We start from the raw sequence: 27,751 nt of genomic DNA, 5'->3' as shown, positions 1-27,751 counted from the left end.
TCCCTTCTGACTCTTTTAATCTGTTAGGTAATCTGTTAAGAAAGGGACGCGGTAAAGGTGCTTTTTTTCAAAAGGCAACTGGGCTTGGTTGTTGTTTTTTTCCTTGAAGACGTTTCGCTTCTCGTCTGAGAAGCTTTTTCCATTCTGACTGAATGGTGAAGGTTGGAAGGTGGGGGAAAAAAGGGACTTTCTTGAAGAAAAGGAAGAGATGGTTGGCCATGAACGAAAATGGGAGGGGGGGGAAAGTTACAGCTTTGTTTTTCATTGAATCCTAACTGAAAAGTGGCTTCCCCCCCCCCATACTATATTTAGGCAGCAACAGAACGGATGGCTTCTAAGACTCCGAAATTGTGGCCTTCAATAAATCTCATTTTCTGAAAGTATTATGCCCTGAAACAAAGGCTATTGTCTTGCTATTGACTTGCGAATTAATGAAGAAGCATGCACATCGTTCTATTGCTTTTTCTTTTTCTTTTTTTAATGTTTCACAAACTGGATCTGAGCATTATTGCCTCCTTTTATAATGCAGTCGATATCTGTGTAATTTATGTGTCTGTTTTATTTATTTTTCTGAGCAGGAGACCATAGGTTAATTAAGGGGTTTCTTTTTGTGACAGAGAGATTGGGGAAAGGAAGGAAGGAAGGAAGGAAGGAAGGAAGGAAGGAAGGAAGGAAGGAAGGAAGGAAGGAAGGAAGGAAGATGGAAGGAAGGAAGGAAGAACAAAAGAAAAATGGAAGGAAGAATGAAAGAAGGAAGGAAGGAAGAAATTAAGAAAGAAGGAAGGAAGGAAGAATGAAAAAGAAGGAAGGAAGGAAGGAAGAATTTAAGAAAGAAGGAAGGAAAGAGGAAGGAAGGAAGGAAGAATGAAAGAACAAAAGGAAGATGGAAAGAAGGAAGGAAGGAAAGAAGAAAGAAAGAAAGAAAAAGAAAAAACTAAAGAAAGGAGGAAGGGAGGGAGGGAGGAAGGGTGGGAGGAAGAAAGAATGAAAGAATGAAAGAAAGACAGAAGGAAGGAAGGAAGGAAGGAAGGAAGGAAGGAAGGAAAGAAAGAAAGAAAGAAGAAAGAAAGGAGGGAAGGAGGGAGGGGAGGGAGGGAGGGAGAGAGGGGGTGGGGAGAGCTGGTCTCACCCCAAACATAAACTCAGAAATTCTCCTTCCAAATGAATTGACCAATTCTAAAGTGAGGTGGAAAACAGGAGCTGATTTTCAGAGACAGCAAACTCTTTGGGAACTGGAGGACAGTTGCATAATATGTTTTGAGCATCAAAAGTGACCAATCTCATGTCGCCCGACTTCGTTTATTTAACCCCTCCCGAGACTGCAGCACAAAGTTTCCAAAACTTTCCAACGGAATCTGTAAGCATCTGGCCAAAATATCTGAGAACGGGCAGTAAAGAAGGAAGGAAGGGAACATGCCTGGGCTTGTTCATCCAGAGGCTTTCTGGTCTGGAGACCTTCGTTTCCAGAGAATGGGAATCGTGCCTGGATTGAAGTCTGTCAACAGCTTGGAAAAATGTCTTGGAAGCGCTACTTATATTGAGTACTGGAGCTGGGAGGAGGAGGAGGAGGTTGTGGAGAAGGAGAAGGAGGAGAAGGAAAAAGACAAGGAGAAAGACAAGGAGGAGGAGGAGAAGGAGAAGAAGGAAATAGAGAAGGAAAAGAAGAAAGAGAAAAAGGAGAAGGAAGAGGAAAGGGAGGAGGAGATAGAGGAGAAGGAGAAGAAGGAGGCAGAGGAGAAGGAGAGGGATAAAGAGAAGACAGATGAGAAGCAGAAGGAGTAAGAGAAAAAGGAGGAGGAGATAGAGAAGGAGAAGGAGAAGGAGAAGACAGATGAGAAGGAGAGAGAGAAAGAGAAGGAGAAAAAGGAGGAAGGAGGAGGAGATGGAGGAGAAGAGGAGGAGGATGGTTGTTTAGGATCAAGTTTTATCAAAGGACTTCCTCCTCCTCCTCCTCTACACATTGAAATGCTTGGGCAAGTGACTCAATAGAAGTATCGAGCTACAATACAATTAAACCCTGACAAAATTGTGACTCTCCAGAGGAGCTGGTTTTTCCCCCAACCCCAAATCAAAAAAAAGAAAATCACTGGATCATCCCAAGGCCAGTCCTTTGCCTCCCATCATCAGGACCAGCTGGAGTCTGTAAGGATGCAGGGAGAGGAAATAAACAGCTGCCAAAATTAGATACCCCCCCCTTTTAAAAGATTTAAACATCTTTTAAAACCATCTAAATTGGGGACCCTCAGCATGCCCGATGGTGGGGAATGGTCTTCTCCGTGCCAAAAAGGAGCTCCTTCTCCTTTCTCCATTCCTCGGATTTAATTCGGGGGGGGGTGACCACCCACGTCTCTCCGTTCCCCCCTCACCTGCCTCCTTGCTAAGCCCAAACCTCCAAACATTTTTTTTTCCTCGATAAGAAACTGTCCCTTGACACCTAAATATTTTGCTTCTCCTTTAAGGGACCCCCTTGGGGGAATCTGGATGGGGGGTTTTGTGTGTGTGTGCGTGGAAGAAGAGAAAAAGAAACATGTCCTTAAAAGGAACACAACTCTCCCTTTCTTCCCCTAAAAATGATGGATGATGCCACCTTGTGAGGTGGGAGGAGGCGGAGAGCTGGCCCAAAGTTACAAGACTGTCTTGTGGGAAGACAAGGAAGTGAAGCAGAAGACTGGCTATTATGGAGCACATGGAAGGTGATCCAAGGACCTTGAAGGGGTGGCAAACAGCTGTGGTGTGCCAGAAGACACCAAGCAACCTACCAACCAACCAGTCTACCTACCTACCTACCAATCTACTAACCTCTCTCTCTCTCTCTCTCTCTCTCTCTCTCTCCCAACCTACCAACCTACCTACCTATCAACCAATTTACCAATCTCCCAACCTACCAATCTACCTATTTATCTATCTACCAACCTACCTACCAATCTACTAACCTCTCTCTCTCTCTCTCTCTCTCTCTCTCTCTCTCTCTCTCTCTCCCTACCAACCTACCAATCTACCTATTTATCTATCTACCAACCTACTAGTCTACCTACCTACCTACCAATCTACTAACCTCTCTCTCTTTCTCTCTATCTACCAACCTACCAATCTACCAACCTACCAATCTACCAACCTACCTACCTATCTATCAACCAACTTACCAATCTACCAACCTACCAATCTACCTATTTATCTATCTACCAACCTACCTACCAATCTACTAAACCCCCCCCCCTCTCTCTATCTCTCTCTATCTATCTATCTACCAACCAACCAATCTACCTATTTATCTATCTACCAACCTACCAGTCTACCTAACTACCTACCAATCTACTAACCTCTCTCTCTATCTTTCTCTCTCTATCTACCAACCTACCAATCTACCAACCTACCAATCTACCAACCTACCTACCTATCTATCAACCAACTTACCAATCTACCAACCTACCAATCTACCTATTTATCTATCTACCAACCTACCTACCAATCTACTAACCCCCCTCTCTCTCTCTATCTACCAACCAACCAATCTACCTATTTATCTATCTACCAACCTACCAGTCTACCTACCTACCTACCAATCTACTAACCTCTCTCTCTCTATCTATCTACCAACCTACCAATCTACCAACCTACCAATCTACCAACCTACCTACCTATCTATCAACCAACTTACCAATCTACCAACCTACCAATCTACCTATTTATCTATCTACCAACCTACCTACCAATCTACTAACCCCCCCTCTCTCTATCTATCTATCTACCAACCAACCAATCTACCTATTTATCTATCTACCAACCTACCAGTCTACCTACCTACCTACCAATCTACTAACCCCTCTCTCTCTCTCTCTCTCTCTCCTCTCTCTCTCTCTCTCTCTCTCTCTCTCTCTCTCTCTCTCTCCCAACCTACCAATCTACCAACCTACCAATCTACCTGTTAAGGATATTGTTGTTGTGTTACCAACCAGCAGAGTGTAGAGCACAGAGAAACGTTGCTGAGAGCAATGAATAAGAGATGTGCAAACTGGTTTATCAAAAGTTTACTTTATAATGAAAAAACAATCACATAGTCTTTAAATCAATCCAAGTCTTTCCCAGTAAAATCAGTCCAGTGATACAAAAATCTTCTTACCACACAAACAGTAGTTGGTTAGAATAACAAACTCACTCTGGTTCACAAACCACGATGGTGGCAGATCCATCAAACCGATGATAGCACAATGGTTGCAACTCCACACACAATGGTAGCTTATCATCAACTGAATACGTTCACAACTAATTACAGCATGACTCAGCATTATAATGATTCAGCAGTAAAGCCTTAAAGTCACATAATACATATTCATATTAAAGTCACAGAACACATATATTGCCTGGACAACTTGTTAGGCTCAAACCATATCCTACACTACCAACCTACCAATCTACCAACCTACCATTCTACCAACCTACCTATCTACCAATTTACCAATCTACCAACCTACCAATCTACCAACCTACCTATATATCTACCAACCTACCTACCTACCTGCCTACCTACCTACCTACCTACCTCTCTCCCAACCTACCAATCTACCAACCTATCTACCAACCTACCTATCTATCTATCAACCAATTTACCAATCTACCAACCTACCAATCTACCTATTTATCTACCAACCTACCAATCTACCAACCTACCACCTACCATTCTACCAACCTACTTATCTACCAATTTACCAATCTACCAACCTACCAATCTACCAACCTACCTATATATCTATCTACCTACCTACCTACCTCTCTCTCTCTCTATCTACCAATTTACCAATCTACCAACCTACCTATCTATCTACCAACCTACCTACCAACCAATTTACCAATCTGCCAACCTACCAATCTACCTATTTATCTATCTACCAACCTACCAATCTACCTGTTAAGGATATTGCTGTTGTGTTACCAACCAGCAGAGTGTAGAGCACAGAGAAACGTTGCTGAGAGCAATGAATAAGAGATGTGCAAACTGGTTTATCAAAAATTTACTTTATAGTGAAAAAACAATCACATAGTCTTTAAATCAATCCAAGTCTTTGCCAGTAAAATCAGTCCAGTGAAACAAAATCTTCTTACCACACAAACAGTAGTTGGTTAGAATAACAAACTCACTCTGGTTCACAAACCACGATGGTGGCAGATTCATCAAACCGATGATAGCACAATGGTTGCAACTCCACACACAATGGTAGCTTATCATCAACTGAATATGTTACAGTGCCTTTCTTAAATACCTTCCAACTAATTACAGCATGACTCAGCATTATAATGAATCAGCAGTAAAACTTTAAAGTCACACAATACATGTTCATATTAAAGTCACAGAACACATATATTGCCTGGACAACTTGTTAGGCTCAAACCATATCCTAACACTACCAACCTACCAATCTACCAACCTACCAATCTACCAACCTACCTACCTATCAACCAATTTACCAATCTACCAACCTACCAATCTACCTATTTATCTATCTACCAACCTACCAACCTACCAACCTATCTATCTACCAATTTACCAATCTACCAACCTACCAATCTACCAACCTACCACCTACCAATCTACCAACCTACCTATATATCTATCTACCAACCTACCAATCTCACTCTCTCTCTCTCTATCTATCTATCTATCTCCAACCTACCAATCTACCAACCTACCAACCTACTTATCTATCTACCAATTTACCAATTTACCAATCTACCAACCTACCTATCTACCAATTTACCAATCTACCAACCTACCAATCTACCAACCTACCTACCAATCTACTAACCTACCTCTCGCTCTCCCAACCTACCAATCTACCTCTTTATCTATCTACCAACCTACCAGTCTACCTACCTACCTTACCAATCTACTAACCTCTCTCTCTCTCTATCTATCTATCTACCAACCTACCAATCTACCTGTTAAGGATATTGTTATTGTGTTACCAACCAGCAGAGTGTAGAGCACAGAGAAACGTTGCTGAGAGCAATGAATACGAGATATGCAAACTGGTTTATCAAAAGTTTACTTTATAATGAAAAAACAATCTCATAGTCTTTAAATCAATCCAAGTCTTTGCCAGTAAAGTCAGTCCAGTGATACAAAAATCTTTTTACCACACAAACAGTAGTTGGTTAGAATAACAAACTCACTCTGGTTCACAAACCACGATGGTGACAGATCCATCAAACCGATGATAGCACAATGGTTGCAACTCCACACACAATGGTAGCTTATCATCAACTGAATATGTTGCAGTACCTTTCTTAAATACGTTCCAACTAATTACAGTATGACTCAGCATTATAATGATTCAGCAGTAAAGCCTTAAAGTTACACAATACATATTCATATTAAAGTCACAGAACACATATATCGCCTGGATAACTTGTTAGGCTCAAACCATATCCTAACGCTACCAACCTACCAATCTACCAACCTACTTACCTATCTATCAACCAATTTACCAATCTACCAACGTATCAATCTACCTATTTATCTATCTACCAACCTACCAACCTACCAATCTACCAACCTACTTACCTATCTACCAGTCTACCAACCTACCTATATATCTATCTACCAACCTCTCTCTCTCTCTCTCTCTCTATCTATCTATCTATCTATCTTCAACCTACCAATCTACCAACCTACCAATCTACCTATTTATTTATCTACCAACCTACCAATCTACCAACCTACCTACCTATATATCTACCAATTTACCAATCTACTAACCTACCAATCTACCAACCTACCTATATATCTATCTACCAACCTACCTGCCTGCCTGCCTACCTACCTACCTACCTCTCTCTCTCTCTCTCCCAACCTACCAATCTCCCAACCTACCTATATATCTACCTCTCTCTCTCTCTCTCTCTCTCTCTCTCTCTCTCTCTCTCTCTCTCTCCCAACCTACCAACCTACCAATCTACCAACCTACCAATCATCTGGTTTTACCAATTGCATGAGATGATGACAGTCTTTTGAAAACCATTGCTCTGAAATGGTATATACGCTCTCCTGTTTAAGCAGAGGGTTGGACCAGAAGACCTCCAAGGTCCCTTCTGACTCTATTATTTTATTTTCTAGGTGTAGATGCTCCTACACTGGAGGTTTTGAGGAGTCCTTGGTTCTCTCTTAGCGGGCTTGTTTTCTTGCAGACGTTTCCTTACCCAACTAGGTAACATCATCAGTGCTAGCACTGCTTGGGGTAATGAAGCGTCTGCAAGAAAACAAGCACACTCACAGAACATCAAGGAACCCCTCATATCAACCCTGGGCTACAAATATCCTCTTCTATTACTACAGGAGGTTTTAAAGAAGAGATAGGACCACCGTTGGTCTGAAATGGTATAAGAGTTCCCTGATGGACCACGGGGTTAGACTAGAAGACCTTCAAGGTCCCTTCCGGCTCCGTTATTCTGGTTATGACAGAAGCTTTTCGTCCCAAAGGGGGTAAAGTGTAATCAACAGAACATCTTAACTCGAGTTCATTTTCCGCCAAATTTGAGCTGAATTTCATTCATGCGAAGCAAAGCTAGTCCAACCACTGCCCTATCATTCCTTGGCCATCTTTCTCTGAGGGGAATTTTTTTTCTTTTTCTTTTTTTTTTTTTTTGAGAAAAGCAACGAAACACTTAAATGGATGATTCTAGCTTTCCTCCCGCAGCTCTGAAGTCTTCTTTTTGGGATGAAGGGACCAAGGTTTTATTTATAGAGCAGAGTGGTTCGTTTTAGGAACTGTCTTGACGTTTTGAGGGACACTTGAAATTCAGAGATGTGAATTGGACGACAAGGGAATCTCGCGGCAAAAAGCCGTTTTAATGGTGGTTATTGAGTCCACTGTAACAAGGACACCACACTATAAAACAGATGTGGAGACTCTAGAAAGAGTGCAGAGAAGAGCAACCAGGATGATGAGGGGACTGGAGGCTAAAACATATGAAGAACAGTTGCAGGAACTGGGCATGGCTAGTCTAGTGAAGAGAAGGACCAGGGGAGACAGGATAGCAGTCTTCCAATATTTGAGGGGCTCAGAGAGGAGGGAGACAACCTATCTTCCAAAGCACCCGAAGGCCAGGCAAGGAATAATGGATGGAAACCGACCAAGGAGAGATTCAACTTAGAAATAAGGAGGAACTTTCTGACAGTGAGAACAATCAATCAATCAATCTGTTGCCTTCGGAAGTTTGTGAGAGCTTCATCACTTGAGACTTTCAAGAAGAGATTGGACTGCCCTCTGTCAGAAATAGTGTAGGTAGGGTCTCCTGCTTGAGCAGGGGGTTGGACTAGATGACCTACAAGGTCCCTTCCGACTCTATTAATCTGATAAGGCCAATCAGCAGAAGACACTCTGCAGAATTCCTAAAGTCCTCAAAGAACGCGTCTGGAATACAGAATGGAATTTCCCCTGGAGAAGAAGAAAACACCGTGGAGGTGAGAAGCAGGATTCTGGGCCCAGGTGTCTTCTGAAGATCCCTTCATCCACCGGTTCCTTTCCATGCTGGCAGGCTTGGGAACTCGTGGATGCTCTTTTCCCCATTCTCTGGCCTCTCGTCCGGTTCCTCAGCTGGCATTCCCTTCTTCTTCATTTCCCATGCAAGAAGCTGTTGACCCTGTGTAATATAGCTGTGCCATTTCTCCTTGGCTGAGGAGGAGAGGAGGCCCCGTTTGGGTCTCTGCGTTTCTTCTCCTGCAGCCTCTTTCCAATCAACCCATGGAACAGAAGTTTCTTCCAGACAGAAGTTGTGGGAGCTTCATCCCTGGAAGCTTTCAAGAAGAGACTGGATTGCCATCTGTCAGAAATGGTGTAGGGTCTCCTGCTTGGGTGGGGGGCTGGACTAGATGACCTTCAAGGTCCCTTCTAACTCGGTTAATCTGTAAAGGATTACAACCTCAACTGTAAAAAAGATGTGGAGACTCTAGAAAGAGTGCAGAGAAGAGCAACCAGGATGATGAGGGGACTGGAGGCTAAAACATATGAATGGTTGCAGGAACTGGGCATGGCTAGTCTAGTGAAGAGAAGGACCAGGGGAGACAGGATAGCAGTCTTCCAATATTTGAGGGGCTGCCACAGAGAGGAAGGGGGTCAAGCTGTTTTCCAAAGCACCTGAAGGCCAGACAAAGAATAATGGATGGAAACTGATCAACCTGGAAATAAGGAGACATTTTCTGACAGTGAGAACAATCAACCAATGGAACAGAAGTTGCCTTCAGAAGTTGTGGGAGCTTCATCACTGGAAGCTTTCAAGAGGAGACTGGATTGCCATATGTCAGAAATGTCTTAGGGTTTCCTACTTGAGCAGGGGGTTGGACTAGATGACCTACAAGGTCCCTTCCTACTCTGTTATTCTGTTAAGGACAAAAATCCGATTATAACTAGGCTAACAAGCATCCTTCCTTCCTTGAGACAGCTGCTTGTTCAAAATCTCCCTGACACCGCACGGCTATTTTTAGCATCTGAGAACATTGATGTCCATCATATCATGTTAGACTCATCAGAGGTTGCAAACTCAGGTCTCTGGACAGTTCTAACCATCTTCCTTTCTTGACGTGGAAGTGTTTTCTTGCATATTAAACAGGCAAGCGCACGTCCTCAGGGGGGAAAGAGTCAAAGAAGAGTTATTTCTACTCTGTGTAAATCCGGGGTTTCATTGTACGGTATACAATGCGAGCAAGGTAATAAGGATTCCTGACCATGGATGGAGCTTCATATCCCTTGACGTAATTCAAGGAAGCAAATGGTCTATTTAGGACAATCCTAAATGTTAAAAAGCCTTCTCGGAGATAAGAAGGGCTGTCCTGAAATAGAGGACAGTGAACGGCAGTCTTGGAACGGTGATGCAAAATTATACAGGGGAAAGGTTAGAAAATTCTCCCTCGGCTGCAGGGGGAAATAGTGGCACCACAAGGCTAAAAAGAGATTTCATCCTCGGTTTACAACTATTTGTTTAGTGACTGTTCGAAGATACAGCGGCACTGGAAAAAGTTACTGGTGATACACTTATGGCTAAAATGATGAGAGAGAGAGAGGGGGGGAGGGAGGGAGGGAGAGAGAGAGAGAGATTAGATAGAGATAGATATTAGAGATAGATACGATAGATACGATAGATACGATAGATACGATAGATACGATAGATACGATAGATGATAGAGATAGATAGATAGATAGATAGATAGATAGATAGATAGATAGATAGATAGATGATATAGATATAGATACAGATAGATACAATAGATAGACGATAGATAGATACGATAGATAGATAGATAGATAGATAGATAGATAGATAGATAGATAGATGATAGATACAATATAGATGATAGATAGATAAATAGATAGAGATGATATAGATATATAGAGATGATATAGATAGATAGATACAATAGATAGATAGATGATAGATAGATAGATACAGATAGATAGATGATAGAGATAGATAGGTATTAGATAGATAGATAGATAGATAGATAGATAGATAGATAGATAGATGGATAAACAGACAGATAGATGATATAGATAGATGATATAAATAGAGATATAGATAGATACGATAGATAGATAGATAGATAGATAGATAGATAGATAGATAGATAGATAGATAGATAGATAGATACAGTAGATGGATGGATGGATGGATGGATGATAGATAGATATAGATGATATAGATGGATGGATGGATGGATGGATGGATGGATGGATGGATGGATGATATATATATATAAAGAGATAGAAAGATAGACAAATTATATAGAGATAGAGAAAGATAGAGAGATGGTGATGGAGATATATATATAGATACACACATACATACCCACTTTTAAACCTTAAGCCATCTTTCAGTCAGAACATCTAATAAATTTACATATTCTGGTCCTTTTGCTGCACACCAGAAATTCCACTTTCAGAAAGAAATGACCAAACAGTCTTTTTCCCCTCTTCTATTTCCCACTCCTTTGGTGCAATCCGGAGGCCAGCTTTCATATCGCCGGTGCAATTTTTTTTTTTTTAAAGAGCATTTATTCCAAGCACACATGAAAGCAATTTCTTCTTGACCTATTGGTTTTCCCTAAAAGACGTGGATTCTTAGGTGCCTTAGAAGGCTGCACCCCCTCCACCTGCTGCTATATGCTACAAATCTCCCCAGTTTTGGCACACGCGGTTATTAATCCCGGCCCATTAAAACGTGGAACATATGTTTTTTTCTGTCCCTCTTCCTCCTCCTGAGATCCTCACTCTTTCACCAGAGCAGCAGAAGGGTGACAGGGAACATTTTCCCAGCCAAATAATATTAGTTCCAGATGCCTCTAAGGCACACCACTTTGTAAAAAACCGCACACCTCCGATTTTCAAAGGCAGAGACTATTCCTGCCATGATCTAATATTCCGGCTCGCAGGGAGACCCCACATGCAACTCGTCCAGCAATTAGGGGGTTGGGGGAAATTGCCTGACATACACCTCTCTCAACTGCACACTGTTAGTAGGGGACTACCTTACAAAGTAGTAGATCCGATGCATTGTTGCAATGCATCTGTACTTCCGGAGAATTGTTGTGACCCAGGCCCAAGTAAGAAGTAGGAAAATCAGTCCGTGAAAAAACAAACTTTATTCGAACAGCTGAGAATTAACTTCATTCCCAGCGTCGTTCACCTAAATTAAAGCAAATTCCTCCCAACACAAATTCCTCAGTCCTGTCGCAAACCTTGGTCCAATTAGGCAAACTGCCCAAGGCCTTTCTTGGCAAATGTTCAGAAGTCACAGATACAAAAATAAATACAAGACGCGGACGAAGAAGACGACGAAGCTACCAAAGTTGTTTTCCGGCCAAGCCCAAACGCCGTTGCTGGTCTGTTTTAACCCTTATGGGAGGGGCCAATCATCTCCTGGCCTTACTCCTGAGTTGTCCTCTTTGCTTGAGCTGCTCTTGCCTTCTGGCAGCTCTTCTCATGCGTGCATGAGGAACAGGCTCCTCCTGTTCCTCTGCCTCACTCCTATCAGGCTCTGGAGGCTCTGGAGTCCGCACCTCATTCCCCGATGGCCCTGGCCCCATCTCTGCCTCTGACGCAGAGCCCTCATCCGGGCCTTCCCCAGCCTCCAGGACTGGCCCATGTCCTTCCTCAGCCTCATTGCTGTCCGACCCCACTGCCAGCTCCGCAGGAAGCTTCCTGAACAAGAATGCTCAGGAAGATAAATCTATTTCACCATCTACTACTGGTGCTACTATCGCAGCACCATTGAGAGTGTCCTGACATACGGCATTCTTGCATGGGATGGGACAGGGGTGAAATCATCTTTCTTGCTCTCCTCTGCACTCTTTCCAAATTTTCTACATCTTTGTTATAATGTGGTGACCAAAACTGGATTGATTGATTGATTGATTGATTGATTGATTGATTGATTTTATCATATTTGTATACCGCCCTACTCCCGGAGGACTCAGGGCGGTGAACAGCCAAGATAAAAATACAAATAACATACAAAAGTTAAAAACTATTAAAAATAGATTAAATAATTTGGGCTCAAAAGACAAGTTTAAGACATCCAATTTATGTAAAACATTTAAATGCAGGATGCAGGATATCCAGGCGGGGCCTTACTTGCAAACCATATGCAATCAATGCATTTGCTACATGGGTGAGTTATATGTAGTATACAATGTAGTATAGAATATTCTGTCCATTGGAGGCTATCTCCTCCAGGTAGCAAAACTCACAGGCACCAATCAGAGGGCACGGGGGGGGGGGGCAACTTGCAGATTTGTCTCTCTGTGCCACTTTGCCGAATTGTCTAGGAGAAACAACTCCCCAAATGTGCAACAGCAAAGCTTTTTCCACAGAGGAGTTTGTACAGTGAATGAAGCAGAATACATGACACCTTCTGAAACTGCCTTGGCTTCTGTTCTCCTTTGGCAGAAACCCTGCATGAAAATAAACTTGCATCTGACTTTCCCCCAAAAAAAGAAAGAAAGAAAAAAAGTAAAAGAAAAAAAACCCTTTGGGACAACAAAAATATCACATGGATAAATACTGCCCTCTGGATGCATTGAAGGGGAAAAACTCAGCTACACACAAGTGTTATAAACAGATTCCATTCTCTCTTTCTCCCTCTCTCTCTCTATCTCTCTCTCTCTCTCTCTCTCTCTCTCTCCCCCTCCTTCCCCCTCTCTTCCTCTCATTTTCTCCTTCCTCTCTCCGCTTCTCTCTTAATCTCCTTCTCTCCCTCTCCCTTTCCCCCTCCCTCTCATTCTCTCTCCTCCCTCCTCTCTCCCTCCCTCCCCCTCCCTTTCTCTCCCTCTCATTCTCTCCTTCATCTCTCCGCTTCTCTTTTTCTCTCCTTCTTCTCTTTCTCTCTCCTCCTTCTCTCTCTCCCTTCCCCCCTCCCTCTCATTCTCTCTCCTCCCTCCTATCTCTCTCTCCCTCCCTCTCCCTCATTCTCTCCTTTATCTCTCTTCCCTTCTCTCTCTTTCCCTCTCCTTCTTTTTTCCTCTCCTTCTCTATCTCCCTCTCCCTTTCCCCCTCCCTCTCCTTCTCTCTCCTCTCTCTCTCTCCCTCCCTCCCCTCTTTCCCTTCTGCCTCTCATTCTTTCCTTCCTCTCTCCCCCTCTCTCTTTCCCTCTCTCCTTCCTCTCCTTCTCTCTCTCTCTCTCTCTCGCTCCCTCTCATTCTCCTCTCTCTCCCCCTCCCTCTCTCTCTCTCCTAAAATATTTTAATTTGTCTACTAAACTCCCCACTGTCAGGTCCTTTCATCACAATCCCTGGTAAGATGCTGCATATTTTTCTGGGCTTCCAGAACGTACTGAATAACCGTCTTGCTCAGCAACCAACATTTTAGTCGTAATTCGAGGAACAACTGCAGTTGTTTATTGTTATCTAATTTCAAGTTTCCTAGAGGTTTTTCCCCTCCCACTTCCCTGCTTTTTTTCCTTTTAGGTGAAATATTTAAGTCCAAAATCACGTAGCTGAAGAGCGGGTGTAAGCCTCTAGGTGTAAATATAGAAATAAGGTAAGGAGGAGTTGGGACCTAGGGAGCTTTCAGAGGTAGAAGCAGGGGTGAAATGCTACCGGTTCGGACCAGTTCTCCCGAACTGGTAGTAAAAAAATGCTACAGGTTCGGGCGAACTGCTATTTCCGATGATCAGCTGGGTGACAATCAGCTGTGATGTGTGATTGATATTAGCTAGAATCATCGGATTTTCTACTTTCTAGCTAATCTAAATCGTGTGGCACAGCGGATTCCCCCTCCCCTCACTGTTCTACTTACCTTTGCAGACTCAGAAGGCTTCAAAATGTTCCTTGTTTTAACGCTTGTGCGCGCGAAGCACAGGCTCGGTAGCGGACTTACAGAACCGGTAGCAGACTTCCGAGGATTTCGCCGCTAGGTATCAGGTATCTACTCACCTGTATACAGGTCGGTGTCTGTGTATTCATCCACCTTTTTGTGATGCAAGATGTAATCGGAGACTTTGGTTCCAATGGCTGGTTGGACATCGTACCACTCCAAGGAGACCACAGTGCTTGAAGGTTCCACGTTGGGAGAAAGACGCAAACTAGACAGAATAAGGGATAAGAAAAAAAGGAGGATCGGGTTGAAAATCAACTTTTTAATGGTGCTGGAAATTGAGACAGGTGGGTGCAAAAGTTTGTTGGTGGTGAGGCACCACACAGTCATTCTCAGAATGACTGGCCTTGCCTTCCAGCCTGATATCTAACACGGTTTCTCCTTGGACACAGCTGGGGTGGAAACAGGTTTAATTTGACACAATCCTTGCAAAAGCAGACGTCTGTATTTCTTGCTGCAAGAAATACAGTCATCTTTGCTTCTTCTTCTTCTTTTTTTTCCCCTTGTTGGTTTGTTCCTTTTTGATGCTAGAAGAGAGTGGGGGTTTCCTCTCTGTTTATATTGAGCTCCTTCTAGCACTGATGATGCTACCTAGTTTGGTAATAAAACGTCGGCGAGCAAATAACCACGTTCAGAGAGAACCATCCTCCTCCTCCCTGCAAACCTCACCTCCTTCTTATTTAGTTAGGTCATGAAACCTCGGCAAGAAAACCACCAAGCTCAGAGAGCACCAAGGGCCCCTCCTCCTCCTCCTCCTCCTCCTCCTTCTCCCTGCAAATGCCACTCCCTTCTAGCACTGGTGAAGTTCCCTAGTTGGGTCATGAAACATCTGCAAGAAAACCATCAAACTCAGAGAGCACCAAGGACCCCAGCCTTCTTCTCCTCCTCCTCCTCCTCCTCCTCCTCCTCCTCCTCCTCCTCCTCCTCCTCCTCCTCCTCCTCCTCCTCCTCCTCCTCCTCCTCCTCCTCCTCCTCCTCCTCCTCCCTGCAAATGCCACTCCCTTCTAACACTGATGAGCTTCCCTAGTTGGGTCATGAAACATCTGCAAGAAAACCACCAAACTCAGAGAGCACCAAGGACCCCAGCCTTCTCCTTCTCCTCCTCCTCCTCCTCCTCCTCCTCCTCCCCCCCCCCTGCAAATGCCACTCCCTTCTAGCACTGGTGAGGTTCCCTAGTTGGATCATTAAACGTCTTCAAGAAAACTACCAGACTGCCCTACAAATATTCTTCTCAATTAATATTAAAGACTGATGCCAAAAAAAAAAAATGGGGCAGGGGATATTTTGGCTGGATAAAAAAAAAGAAATGCAAGCAATACTGGCCCTATTGGGAAAGAGATACTCACACAGGTTGGGGAAGTGGGCTGCAGCTGGGGAGGCCATTCTCATCAAAGGCATTAAGGTCGCATCTGCACCAATCTTCAATCACATCTCCTCTCCCTGAGCACCAGTAAGAGCTCATGAGGGCTCCCTTGAAGGCCTAGGAAGAAAAACAACAACAACAACAGATAAATGGTTTGGAGTGAATGGATGGTTGAGGAATGAAATGACAAAAACCTACAGTTCTACAGAAAGACAGATGTTGTGGAATGACTATGGAGATTCTCCATCATCCAAGGTCCCAAAGAGGCAATTGGACTTTCTTGATTTTCTTTGAATGCTCCCAAGAGCATGAAGCAGACAAATGAGAAGTGAAATGTCTTCAATGTTGCAGGCTCAAGACAGTGAGGAGGTTGGGGAGGAATATGGTCCTTGATGCTCTCTGAGCTTGGTGGTTTTCTTGCAGACATTTCATGACCCAACTAAGGAACTTCACCAGTGCTAGAAGGGAGTGGCATTTGCAGGGAGGAGAAGGAGAAGGAGAAGGAGTAGGAGAAGGAGAAGGAGAAGGAGAAGGAGAAGGAGAAGGAGAAGGAGAAGGAGAAGGAGAAGGAGAAGGAGAAGGAGAAGGAGAAGGAGAAGGCTGGGGTCCTTGGTGCTCTCTGAACTTGGTGGTTTTCTTGCAGACATTTCATTGCCCAACTAGGGAACCTCACCAGTGCTAGAAGGGAGTGGCATTTGCAGGGAGGAGGAGGAGGAGGAGGAGGAGGAGGAGGAGGAGGAGGAGGAGGAGGAGAAGGAGAAGGAGAAGGAGAAGGAGAAGGAGAAGGAGAAGGAGAAGGAGAAGGAGAAGGAGAAGGAGAAGGAGGAGAAGGAGAAGGAGAAGGAGAAGGAGAAGGAGAAGGAGAAGGAGAAGGAGAAGGAGAAGGAGAAGGAGAAGGAGAAGGAGAAGGAGAAGGAGAAGGAGAAGGAGAAGGAGAAGGAGAAGGAGAAGGAGAAGGAGAAGGAGAAGGAGAAAGAGAAGGAGAAGGAGAAGGAGGAGAAGGCTGGGGTCCTTGGTGCTCTCTGAACTTGGTGGTTTTCTTGCAGACATTTCATTGCCCAACTAGGGAACCTCACCAGTGCTAGAAGGGAGTGGCATTTGCAGGGAGGAGGAGGAGGAGAAGGAAGGAGGGAAGGAGAGGGAAGCAGAGGGGAGAATGGAAGGGAAGGAAGGAGAAGGAAAGAGACGGAAAGAGATGGACTGTCATCATAAAATGGAAAATGTGATGAATTATAAAGGAAAATGTGATTTATTATAAAGGAAAATGCATACTAAAAACATTTTTTTTAAAAAGAAAAAAAAAAGAAAAAAAAGTAAATTCAGACTTCCAAGAAAACAAAACTGTAGTAATGCCAATTTTGAGCACAAGAGTGGAGATCCTTGTTTTGTGGCCTCAGGCCACGAAAAGGAGATTTTTTTAAAAAAAAAAAAACACCTCAAAATCAAAATAGTTCCAGCCCTTAACGGTGTCTTTGCTGAGTTGGGGATTGACCTGATGAGTTTCGGTCTGAAAGAACCTACCTCCGAAACTAGAATACAAGGAATGACACAAACTCAAATAAAGCGCATGATGAAATCCCAAATGAGGTCTTCGATCCCTTTGGGAATCCGACCAGAAATGGTCGTGTAGGCTAATCGGATCATGTTTAATGTCATTTTCTTTCTTACGGTAAGTTGGCCTCATCTTTAATCAGATCCTGAGGATACGCAGGGACAATTACGTCTTGCCTCAACCTTTCAGAAACGAAGTTATTCCTGCAACTCATCCATCAACCTTCGTTCTCTCTCTGGTCAGAGTGAATTCGTACTACAGGCCTTAATAGGGGTTATATCAGGGGGGAAATGCTCCCGGTTCGGTCCGGTTCGCCCGAACTGGTAGCGACGGCGGCTGGTAGTTCAGAGAACCGGTAGTGATGGCGGCACGAGGCTCCGCCCATCCGCCCGGTCATTACTTCCTGTAATTAACCTGTTTTTTACCCTCTGCACATGCGCAGAAGAGTTTGCACATGCTCAGAAGGTCCGCACATGCAAGTGACACCCATGAACGCATGAGCAAAGCCAGCATGCGTGCATGGCGTGTGCACTTCCGAACCGGTTGGAAAGGTAAGTAGATTTCACCCCTGGATTATATGGTCACACACAAATGTCCATTGCTCCTTCCTGCTGTCTTTCCATTTGCTGATAGTTATTGAGCAACTGTTGACGTCAAACACATACAAGAGAGAAGGGCGGTTGCAGGAATTGAGTAGGTCTACCCTGGTGAGGGGAGGAAAGGCCTATGGGTGACATGTTGGCAGTCTTCCAATATTTGAGGGGCTGCCGGAAAGAAGGAGGGGGGTCAACCTATTCTCCAAAGCACCTGAAGGCAGGACAGGGAAGCAACGGATGGAAAGTAATCAAGGAGAGAAGCAACCCAGAACTAAGGAGGAACTTCCCAACAGTGAGACCAATTAACCAGTGGAACTGCTTGCCACCAGAAGTTGTGGATGCTTCATCACTGGAGGTTTTTAAGAAGAGACTACTAGACAGTCATTTATCCGAAATGGTATAGGGTCACCTGCTTGAACAGGGGGTTGGACTAGAAGATCTCTAAGACCCTTTCCAAATTTGTTTACTCTACTCTACACTCTACTCTACACTCTACTCTACACTCTACACTCTACACTCTACACTCTACACTCTACACTCTACACTCTACACTCTACACTCTACACTCTACACTCTACACTCTACACTCTACACTCTACACTCTACACTCTACACTCTACACTCTACACTCTACACTCTACACTCTACACTCTACACTCTACACTCTACACTCTACACTCTACACTCTACACTCCACACTCCACACTCCACACTCCACACTCTACACTCTACACTCTACACTCCACTCCATTCTATTCTCTATTCTTACAAATATTTACAAATGAGTGGGCTTTAGTGGAAACCAGCAAATGCAATGCAATGCAATGCAATGCAATGCAATGCAATGCAATGCAATGCAATGCAATGCAATGCTATGCTATGCTATGCTATGCTATGCTATGCTATGCTATGCTATGCTATGCTATGCTATGCTATGCTATGGTACGCTGCGCTATGCTATGCTACACTATGCTATCCTATTCTAGGGGTGGCATGATAGCAGTGCTCCAATATTTGAGGGGCTGCCACAGAGAAGAGGGGGATCAACCTATTCTCCAAACCATCTGAGGGCAGAACAAGATTAGATCTAGACTAGATGGAATGAGATTCCGTCCTTGATTAGATGGAAACTCATCAAGGAGAGAAGCAACCTAGAACAAAGGAACCCTTCCATTTGCTGATAGTTATTGAGCAAGAGTTGACGTCAAACACATTTAAGAGAGAAGGACGGCTGCAGGAATTGAGTAGGTCTACTCTGGTGGGGGAAGGAAAGGCCTATGGGTGACACATTGGCAGTCTTCCAATATTTGAGGGGCTGCCGGAAAGAAGAAGGGGGGGGTCAACCTATTCTCCAAAGCACCTGAAGGCAGGACAAGAAGCAGCGGATGGAAAGTAACCAAGGAGAGAAGCGACCTAGAACTAAAGAGAAACTTCCTGACAGTCAGAACAATTAATCAGTGGAACAACTGGCCTCCAGAAATTGTGAATGCTCCATCACTGGAGGCTTTTAAGAAGAGACTGGACGGCCATTTGTCTAAAGTGGTATAAGGTCTTTTGCTTGAACAAGAGAGGGTGGACTAGACGACCTCCAAGATCCCTTCCAACTCCGTTACACTGTTCTGCTATTTTGGAAAAGATTGGGGTGGGAAGGGGGGTACTGTGCTAGCTGAACCAAAGGGAAAGGTTGAAAGAGCTGGGAGGGCGGGAGATGATGATGTTTGCTTTTCCTCCGACTTTTTTTCAACAACTGGACGTAGCTGGGAGTGTGAGGCCAGGCAGGGAAGGATCCCAAGGGAGACATTTGAGATGTCTTAGTGTGAAGGCTTCGAAAGTTCAAAGCAGGGTAGTAGAGAAGGGCCCTCCGTCTTCATCAGGTGGTTGTTATTCTTAGTAGACTTTCCCATTGTTGTTGTTTTTGCTGGGACTTTCCAAGCCAAGGATCCCATAAACAGTAGAACTATGTTTCCTTCATCGGAGACAAAACTGGCTGCAGTTACATTCTCCCTGATCATACGTAAATCTCCTCATTTGAGAGAAGAGTTCAACATTAAGAAAGCAAGGAGTTACTGGGAGAAAATTCATAATTGGTTAGAAATGAGCAGCATATTGAAGTATGAAGGCTATTGCTTAACGCATTGTAAGCCGCCTTGAGTCCCCGGAGAAGGGTGGCATATAAATCAAATTAAATATATATATATATATTGAGTTCAAACCAGAAACGCACCTTTTTAGGTCTATTGTCAGAAAGTTATGACAAAGCATATTTACTTAGTGTTACATATATTGAGGGCAGCTAGAATTACAAGAAGGGACGTGGTGGCTCAGCGGCTAAGACACTGAGCTTGTCAATCGAAAGGTCGGCAGTTCAGCGGTTCGAATCCCTAGTGCCGCGTAACGGGGTGAGCTCCCGTGACTTGTCCCAGCTTCTGCCAACCTAGCAGTTCGAAAGCACATTAAAAAAAATGCAAGTAGAAAAATAGGGACCACCTTTGGTGGGAAGGGAACAGCGTTCCGTGCGCCTTTGGCGTTTAGTTATGCCAGCCACATGACCACGGAGACGTCTTTGGACAGTGCTGGCTCTTCGTCTTTGAAACGGAGATGAGCACTGCCCCCTAGAGTCGGGAACGACTAGCACATATGTGCAAGGGGAACCTTTACCTTTAGAATTACATATGCTAAATATTGGGAAAATGCAAACAACCCACTGGATGACGACATAATTAGGAAAATTTGGGATTGTGCTGAAATGGACAGATTAAAATGAAAGATAAAGGAGACTCAAAATATTACAGGACATGGAATAAATTTTAGGAATGGATAGAGACAAGAGGTAGAAATGAGAGGGAAGTTTATGAATGTCAATTATTGTTAGTGTGGACAACAAAGATGTATAAATCTATGGATATTTTATTGATTGATTGATTGATTGATGATTGATTGATTGAATTTATATACTGCCCTTCTCCCTGAAGGGACTCAGGGTGGTGAACAGCCAAAAATTAAATATGGAGAGATTTGTAAATAAGCTAATGTAAGTAGAAATTTAGTTGAAGTTTTCTTTTATTTTCTCTTTTATTTGAGGGGTTGTACTACTGTAATTACTGTTAACATAGTACAGTTATAGTTATTAGCTTGTATGTTAAGATTTACCAGTGATTTCTCTCTGGCTCTGCCTTATTTGCATTATTATCCTGACATGGCACTGTCTTTTGATATGTATATATCAAATTTATATTTCGCGGATAAAGAAAGAAAGGCAAAATATAAATTTGGTATACAATTGTTTGTCCTGAGAGCGACTGCAAAAATACGAGTTCCAAGTATATTAGTAAAAAAAAGAAGCAGACATACTGCGAACTCCGGAACTTAAAATTTTAAAAGAATTAAAACTGTATTTTACTAAGCTTTCGTCAGCCATCTGCTGACATCGTCAGAGAATTAAACTAACATTACAGAGATCTCTGCCTTTATATGCCCTTAATCAATTTAGATTAATAAATATATTAATCTAATATATTATAGAGAATATATATACTCTGTTAATCTGTCCTCCTCCTCCTCCTCCTCCTCCTCCTCCTCCTCCTCCTCCTCCTCCTCCTCCTCTCTCCTTCTAGCACTGATGATGTTACAAACTTTGGGTCATGAAAAATCTGCAAGAATTCTGCGGGAAAGTGGGTGAAATAAAACTGATATGGTATATGGTGATAGGTTAAGCTATATTGGAAAAGGGATATTATTGCAGAATGGATTCTGAAGGTGGCCAGTCTCGCAGAAATGGTGAAGTTATCAGCATATATAAAAGACCGGACATAAGAGATTTATGTAAGGGAGAGGAGGATATGGACAGATTATGTGTAGAATAAATACTAAACTAGGAAGTACCAGATAATTCTTAGATTAATGTTGTCTAGAAATGTATAGTTTACAGGGGATAGTATACTAGAATGTCAGGATAAATGTATAATACACAGGGGGTAGAATAGATGGGCGGTAAAGTATTATATAACGTGATTTGGATTTGGATTTCATCCTGGGGAAGCCATGGGGGGGTGGGTAGGGTAAGGGAGGGCTAGGGAAGGAAAGGGGGGGGAGGAGGAAAAAATTGTATTTGTAAAACTTTTTCAATAAAAATAAAAATAAAATCTGCAAGAAAACAAGCAAGCTCAGAGAGCACCAAGGACCCCCTCACAAGTTTCAGGACAGCCATCGGTGTCATTTGGTAGTACAGTGGTTTAATGCACCCTATTATTAACATCAGCTGCCTGCAATTTCTGCAGGTTCGAATCTTACCAGGCTCAAGGTTGACTCAGCCTTCCATCCTTTCTAAGGTAGGTAAAATGAGGACCCAGTTTGTGAGGGCAATAAGCTGACTTTGTATAAATATACAAAAGGATGAAGGCTATTGCTTAACGCATTGTAAGCCGCTCTGAGTCTCCAGAGAAGGGCGGCATATAAATCAAATTTTTAAAAAAAAGAAAAGAAAGAGAAAGAAGGAAGGAAGGAAGGAAGGAAGGAAGGAAAGAAAGAAAGAAAGAAAGAAAGAAAGAAAGAAAGAAAGAAAGAAAGAAAGAAAGAAAGAAAAGCTGACTTTGTATAAATATACAAAAGTATGAAGGCTATTGCTTAACGCATTGTAAGCCGCCCTGAGTCTCCGGAGAAGGGCGGCATATAAATCAAATTTAAAAAAAAAAGAAAAGAGAAGGAAGGAAGGAAGGAAGGAAGGAAAGAAAGAAAGAAAGAAAGAAAGAAAGAAAGAAAGAAAGAAAGAAAGAAAGAAAGAAAGAAAGAAAGAAAAGCTGACTTTGTATAAATATACAAAAGTATCAAGGCTATTGCTTAACGCATTGTAAGCCGCCCTGAGTCTCCGGAGAAGGGCGGCATATAAATCAAATTTAAAAAAGAAAAGAAAAGAAAGAGAAAGAAGGAAGGAAGGAAGGAAGGAAGGAAGGAAGGAAGGAAGGAAAGAAAGAAAGAAAGAAAGAAAGAAAGAAAGAAAGAAAGAAAGAAAGAAAAAGAAAAGCTGACTTTGTATAAATATACAAAAGGATGAAGGCTATTGCTTAACGCATTGTAAGCCGCCCTGAGTCTCCAGAGAAGGGTGGCATATAAATCAAATTTTTTTTAAAAAAAAAAAAACCTCCTAGAGGGAACAGGACAAGCAAGGACGAGATGTTGTGTGAACGAGGATGACAAATCGGGGAATATGGATCCAGAGAAGTTGACCTAGGAAGTGTGAAGCAACCTCCGTATAAACATCCTCGTCGTGAATCGCAAGTGTGTCATTTAAAACCAAAAAAAAGTGGAGAAGGAAGGGGGTCCCTGGGATTTCATTAGATGCGAGAGAAACGGCCTTTGAAGCCCCATCGAGTGCAAACGTTATTTGCTCCTCGCGACATGAATGCTGGTGAGCTTTTGTACATATTAAGTTGACTTCACAGCAAAGCAAAGATGACAGTTTTTCTAACGTTGCCCCTTTTCTAAGGTTCACACACACCCCTCCTTTCGTCCAGCTGTTGCGACTCCCTAGAGCTTTGAGATCCTGAGGTTCCACCTCTGGATGGATGTTTCAAGGCTCTCCCAGAAGAGGGGCTCACAAGGGGAGAAGGCAGCCAAGCTGAGCAGTTTATGCTGAGTTGAGTGTTATGGAGACAAATCAGAGGGAACACACAAGGCAGAATTGGAAAGCCCAGGCAAACATTGACGTCCTGTTGACATCACTTTTCTTGGACAGGTTATTTAGAGCTCTCCAAGTTGTAGCAGAGTGGGGAAGACGTTTCCATAATCAGTTTAATAATCTTCTCCTTCTCCTCCTCCTTTTCTCCTTTTCTCCTTCTCCTCCTTCTCCTCTTCTCCTTCTCTCCTCCTCCTTCTCTCCTCCTCCTCCTTCTCTCCTCCTCCTCTTCTCCTCTTCTCTTCTTCCCTTCTCCTTCTCCTCTCATCCTCCTCCTTTTCTCATTCTCCTCCTCCTTTTCTCATTCTCCTTCTTCTTCTCTCCTCCTCCTCTCCTCGTTTTCTCATTCTCCTTCTCCTCTCCTCCTCCTCTCCTTTTCCTCTTCCTCCCCTTCTCCTTCTCCTCTCATCCTCCTCCTTTTCTCATTCTCCTCCTCCTTTTCTCATTCTCCTTCTTCTCTCCTCCTCTTCTCCTTCTCCTTCTTCTCTCCTCCTCCTCTCCTCCTTTTCTCATTCTTCTCCTCTTCTCCTTCTCCTCTCCTCCTTCTCTCCTTTTCCTCTTCCTCCCCTTCTCCTTCTCCTTCTCCTCTCATCCTCCTCTCCTCTTTCTCCCCCTTCCCTCTTCCTCCTCCTCCTTTTCTCATTCTCCTCTTCTCCTTCTCTTTCTTCTCTTCCTCCTCCTTTTCTCACTCTCCTCCTCCTCTCCTCTTTCTCCTCCTTCCCTCCTCCTCCTCCTTTTCTCATTCTCCTCCTCCTCCTCTCTTCCTTCTTCCCTCCTCCTCCTCTTCTCCTCCTCCTCCTCCTCCTCCTCCTCTTCCTCCTGTCTCCATGTAGTGGCTCAGGATGCTTGTTATGAATTATCCCTGACTTCCTCTATCGTCATCGGATATCTTCTCACCCAGCAGATGAAAGGTTGCTATTAAAGGGCAAATGATGTGCTGAGCATGCCAGGCCAAGCTCTCAAGAGAACCACTCAACTACTCTTGAGAGAACTACTTCAAGGAGTTCTCCTGAAGAGAACTTGCTTTTAAAGCAGGAGAGAAAACACAAAACGGGAGAAAGCAGGGGAGGGAAGCCAAATTTTCCAAACAAAACACGTTCATAGGTTCTGTAGGAGGCCAAACATGTGATATCTCTCTCTCACCAGGCTAAGAGCTAAGCTTTCATTGGAAGGAGACGAATGGAGGTGGAAACTCTTGCTTATGAAAACATGGCAAGGGCAGTTCCTATCCCATTTTTTTGTGGCCCTAAAAAGAGGTCCTGTGAGATGACTAAGCAAGTTACTTCACACCCGCAAAACCAATGAGTGATAAACTAAACATCCCACTTGTTTTGCTTGAAGAGTAAGTGGCTTTCTTGCAGAAAGAAAACAAACAAACTCGTCCAAGACATCATCAAGGTACCTTCTAGACTAAGGAGTACATCTTGATATAGTCTGTTGACCTATAGAATTGTCTCTGCTCAATCTCTGTCTCCATCCACCCACCCACCCAACAATTCATCCTCCCACCCACCCACCCACCCACCCAACCAACCAACCAACCAACCATCCATCCATCTCTCTTGTGCATCACTCCTTCCATTCATCAATCCCTCCTTCCATTCACTATCTATCTACCTCTATAATCCATCCATCTACCCCTCTCTCTCTGTTTCTCCCTTCTTCACCCATCCCTCCTTCTTTCCCTCCATCCTTCCATCTAACTGTATCATCTTTTATCTACCTATCATCTATCATCTATCTATCCAACTCATCTCTCTCTTCTTTTCTCTATCATCCATCCATCCACCTCTCTCATGCATCCCTGCCTCCCTCTACCCCTCCCTCCTTCCATTTATCTCTATCATCTATCTTATCTACCTATCATCTATCTACCCACTTCTCTCTCTCCCATGCATCCCTCCCTCCTTCCTTCCATACATCTATCATTCATGTCTGTCCGTCCATCCTTCCATCCATCCATCCATCCATCCATCCATCCATCCATCCATCCTTCCATCCATCCATCCATCCATCCATCCATCCATCCATCCATCTATCTATCTATCTATCTATCTATCTATCTATCTATCTATCTATCTATTCTCTCTCTCTCTCTCATCTATCCATCCATGCATCCATCCATCCAGTCGTGGTCTACTACAGCTGTTTGCTCAGCTTCTGCTCACTCCCTTCTTACCTCCCGGGTCTCATTGTCTTGGATGAGCATATATAACGGGACAATATGGTTGATCTCCAGAAGAACCGGGGTGGGACTCAGCTGTTCCTTGCCTGCCCGGCGGCAGAGATGGCAAGTCGAAGGGCAGCGGCCTTTTTCTTCACAGTGGATCTCCACGCCAGAAACCAGCTGATCGTCAGACAACATCTGGGCCGTCAGCAGGCCGGAGAGATAGGTGATGAAAGGCATGGATTTGAGCTCTTTCTTGTTTCCAAGTTCTGTAGTTTCTGATTGGAAAATAAAGCAGGGAGGGAAGGAGAGAGAATTAAAGAAGGAAAAGGTCATTTCTGGCTGCAGGGAGGTTTTATGCATTAAATAAATGTATCACTTAATAAAGGAGATGTAGTGGCTCAAAGGGGACATGGTGGCTCAGTGGCTAAGATGCTGAGCTTGTCAATCAAAAAGGTTGGCAGTTCGGCGGTTCAAATCCCTAGTGCCGCGTAACAGGGTGAGCTCCCGTGACTTGTTCCAGCTTCTGCCAACCTAGCAGTTCAAAAGCAGGTAAAAAATGCAAGTAGAAAAATAGGGACCACCTTTGGTGGGAAGGAAACAGCATTGCGTGCGTCTTTGGCATTGAGTCATGCCGGCCACATGACCACGGAGACGTCTTCGGACAGCGCTGGCTCTTCGGTTTTGAAACAGAGATGAGCACTGCCCCCTAGAGTTGGGAACGACTAGCACACTTTACCTTTACCTTATCCCTTAATAAGACGTACTATTCTGTATATAAAAGGAAATTCCTTTGCAGTTTGACATATGGATGCTGCAGAAGTTGTTCTTTTGTTCTGACCAGGAAGTTAAACCTGATGAACTTCAGGATCCTTGCAAAGTCCCAAACACACAACCTCTAACCTATTTCGTATCATCTTTCCTAAGGCCCATCTTTAACTTCCTTTTGGTGATGCATTTTCTGGATAGTTGGGCCTATCTGAAACCCCAAATTTAGACCTCTCTTTTGTTTCTAAGGCATGTCTTTGTGGACAGGAGTGGGCTTGTAAGTATAAATGATCCCAGATAAGTTTAATTAAACCTACCTTCCATTTACAGTAGTGGCCAAAATTGTGGAAACCTTTTGGGGAAAGTGTATTTTCTAAAACTAGCTAATAACACCACTTTTTTTTTTTTTTTGGAGTAGTACCATAAAATTTTATATCAATGGAAATGAATTGTATTCAAGAATGTAATGCAATAACTTTTATGAAGGATTTGCTACTAGCAGTCACAGTATAAAGAAGAAGAGTTAAAAACGTAGGAAAAAAAATGAGATTATACAAAAGTTATCACCATAGAAAAAACAAGCTATACAAAAATGATCGCCATGTCAGGGAGGGTGGGGAGGGAATGAATTGGAATTCAGTGAGATATTGGGAGGGGGGCTCAAAGTAACGCAAGAGCAGCAACTCGGAGCCTGCGACTATGCCAATGTTTCAAGGTCAATCCCTGGGAAAGTCTACTCCACGAAGAGGTGGAAACTAATCAAGGAGAGAAGCAACTTAGAACTAAGGAGTAATTTCCTGACTGTGAGAACAATTAATCAGTGGAACAACTTGCCACCAGAAATTGTAAATGCTCCAACACTGGAAGTTTTTAAGAAGAGGTTGGATAACCATTTGTCTAAAGTGGTGTGGGATTTTCATCCTAAGCAGGGGGTTGGACTAGAAGACCTCCAAGGTCCCTTCCAACTCTGTTATTCTATTCTATTCTATTCTATTCTATTCTATTCTATTCTATTCTATTCTATTCTATTCTATTCTATTCTATTCTATTCTATTCTTATTATTGCAAAAGTTTTACAATTACATTTTCACCCCATTTTGACAAATGTATCTTGTCTTTTTATGTACACTGAGAGCATATGCACCAAAGACAAATTCCTTGTGTGTCCAATCACACTTGGCCAATAAAGAATTCTATTCTATTCTATTCTATTCTATTCTATTCTATTCTATTCTATTCTATTCTATTCTATTCTACTCTCTACTCTACTCTTA

At 43.2% G+C, this 27,751-nt stretch overlaps 1 protein-coding gene across 1 annotated transcript; it reads right to left on the bottom strand.

Moving 5' to 3' along the window:
- Positions 1-7,198: 7,198 nt before the first annotated feature.
- Positions 7,199-25,949, bottom strand: LOC139326887 (astrotactin-2-like). Its single transcript, XM_070956632.1, has 5 exons — positions 25,722-25,949; positions 15,707-15,840; positions 14,420-14,568; positions 8,324-8,432; positions 7,199-7,244 (listed from the first exon to the last, which is right to left on the bottom strand). Exons 1-5 carry the CDS (start codon positions 25,947-25,949, stop codon positions 7,199-7,201), a joined length of 666 nt encoding a protein of 221 aa, XP_070812733.1.
- Positions 25,950-27,751: the final 1,802 nt, after the last annotated feature.

This window comes from Pituophis catenifer, unplaced genomic scaffold, assembly GCF_029215685.1.
Source record: "Pituophis catenifer annectens isolate HBS135680 unplaced genomic scaffold, rPitCat1.0.hap2 SCAF_284, whole genome shotgun sequence".
Lineage (NCBI taxonomy): Eukaryota > Metazoa > Chordata > Lepidosauria > Squamata > Colubridae > Pituophis > Pituophis catenifer.
The sequence above is the reverse complement of the archived record's forward strand: the minus strand, read 5'-3'. Positions and strand labels throughout refer to the sequence as shown.

Bases quoted from the DNA above. Each gene is read 5' to 3' on its own strand.
- LOC139326887 (XM_070956632.1), bottom strand. From the start codon at position 25,949: ATGCCTTTCATCACCTATCTCTCCGGCCTGCTGACGGCCCAGATGTTG. The intron at 15,841-25,721 runs GTAAGAAGGGAG...TTTTCTTCCTAG, and splicing joins AAGACAATGAGACCCGGGAG to GCCTTCAAGGGAGCCCTCAT. The intron at 7,245-8,323 runs GTAGGTCATCTA...GTTTTCTTGCAG, and splicing joins ATAGAGTCGGAAGGGACCTT to ACGCTTCATTACCCCAAGCA.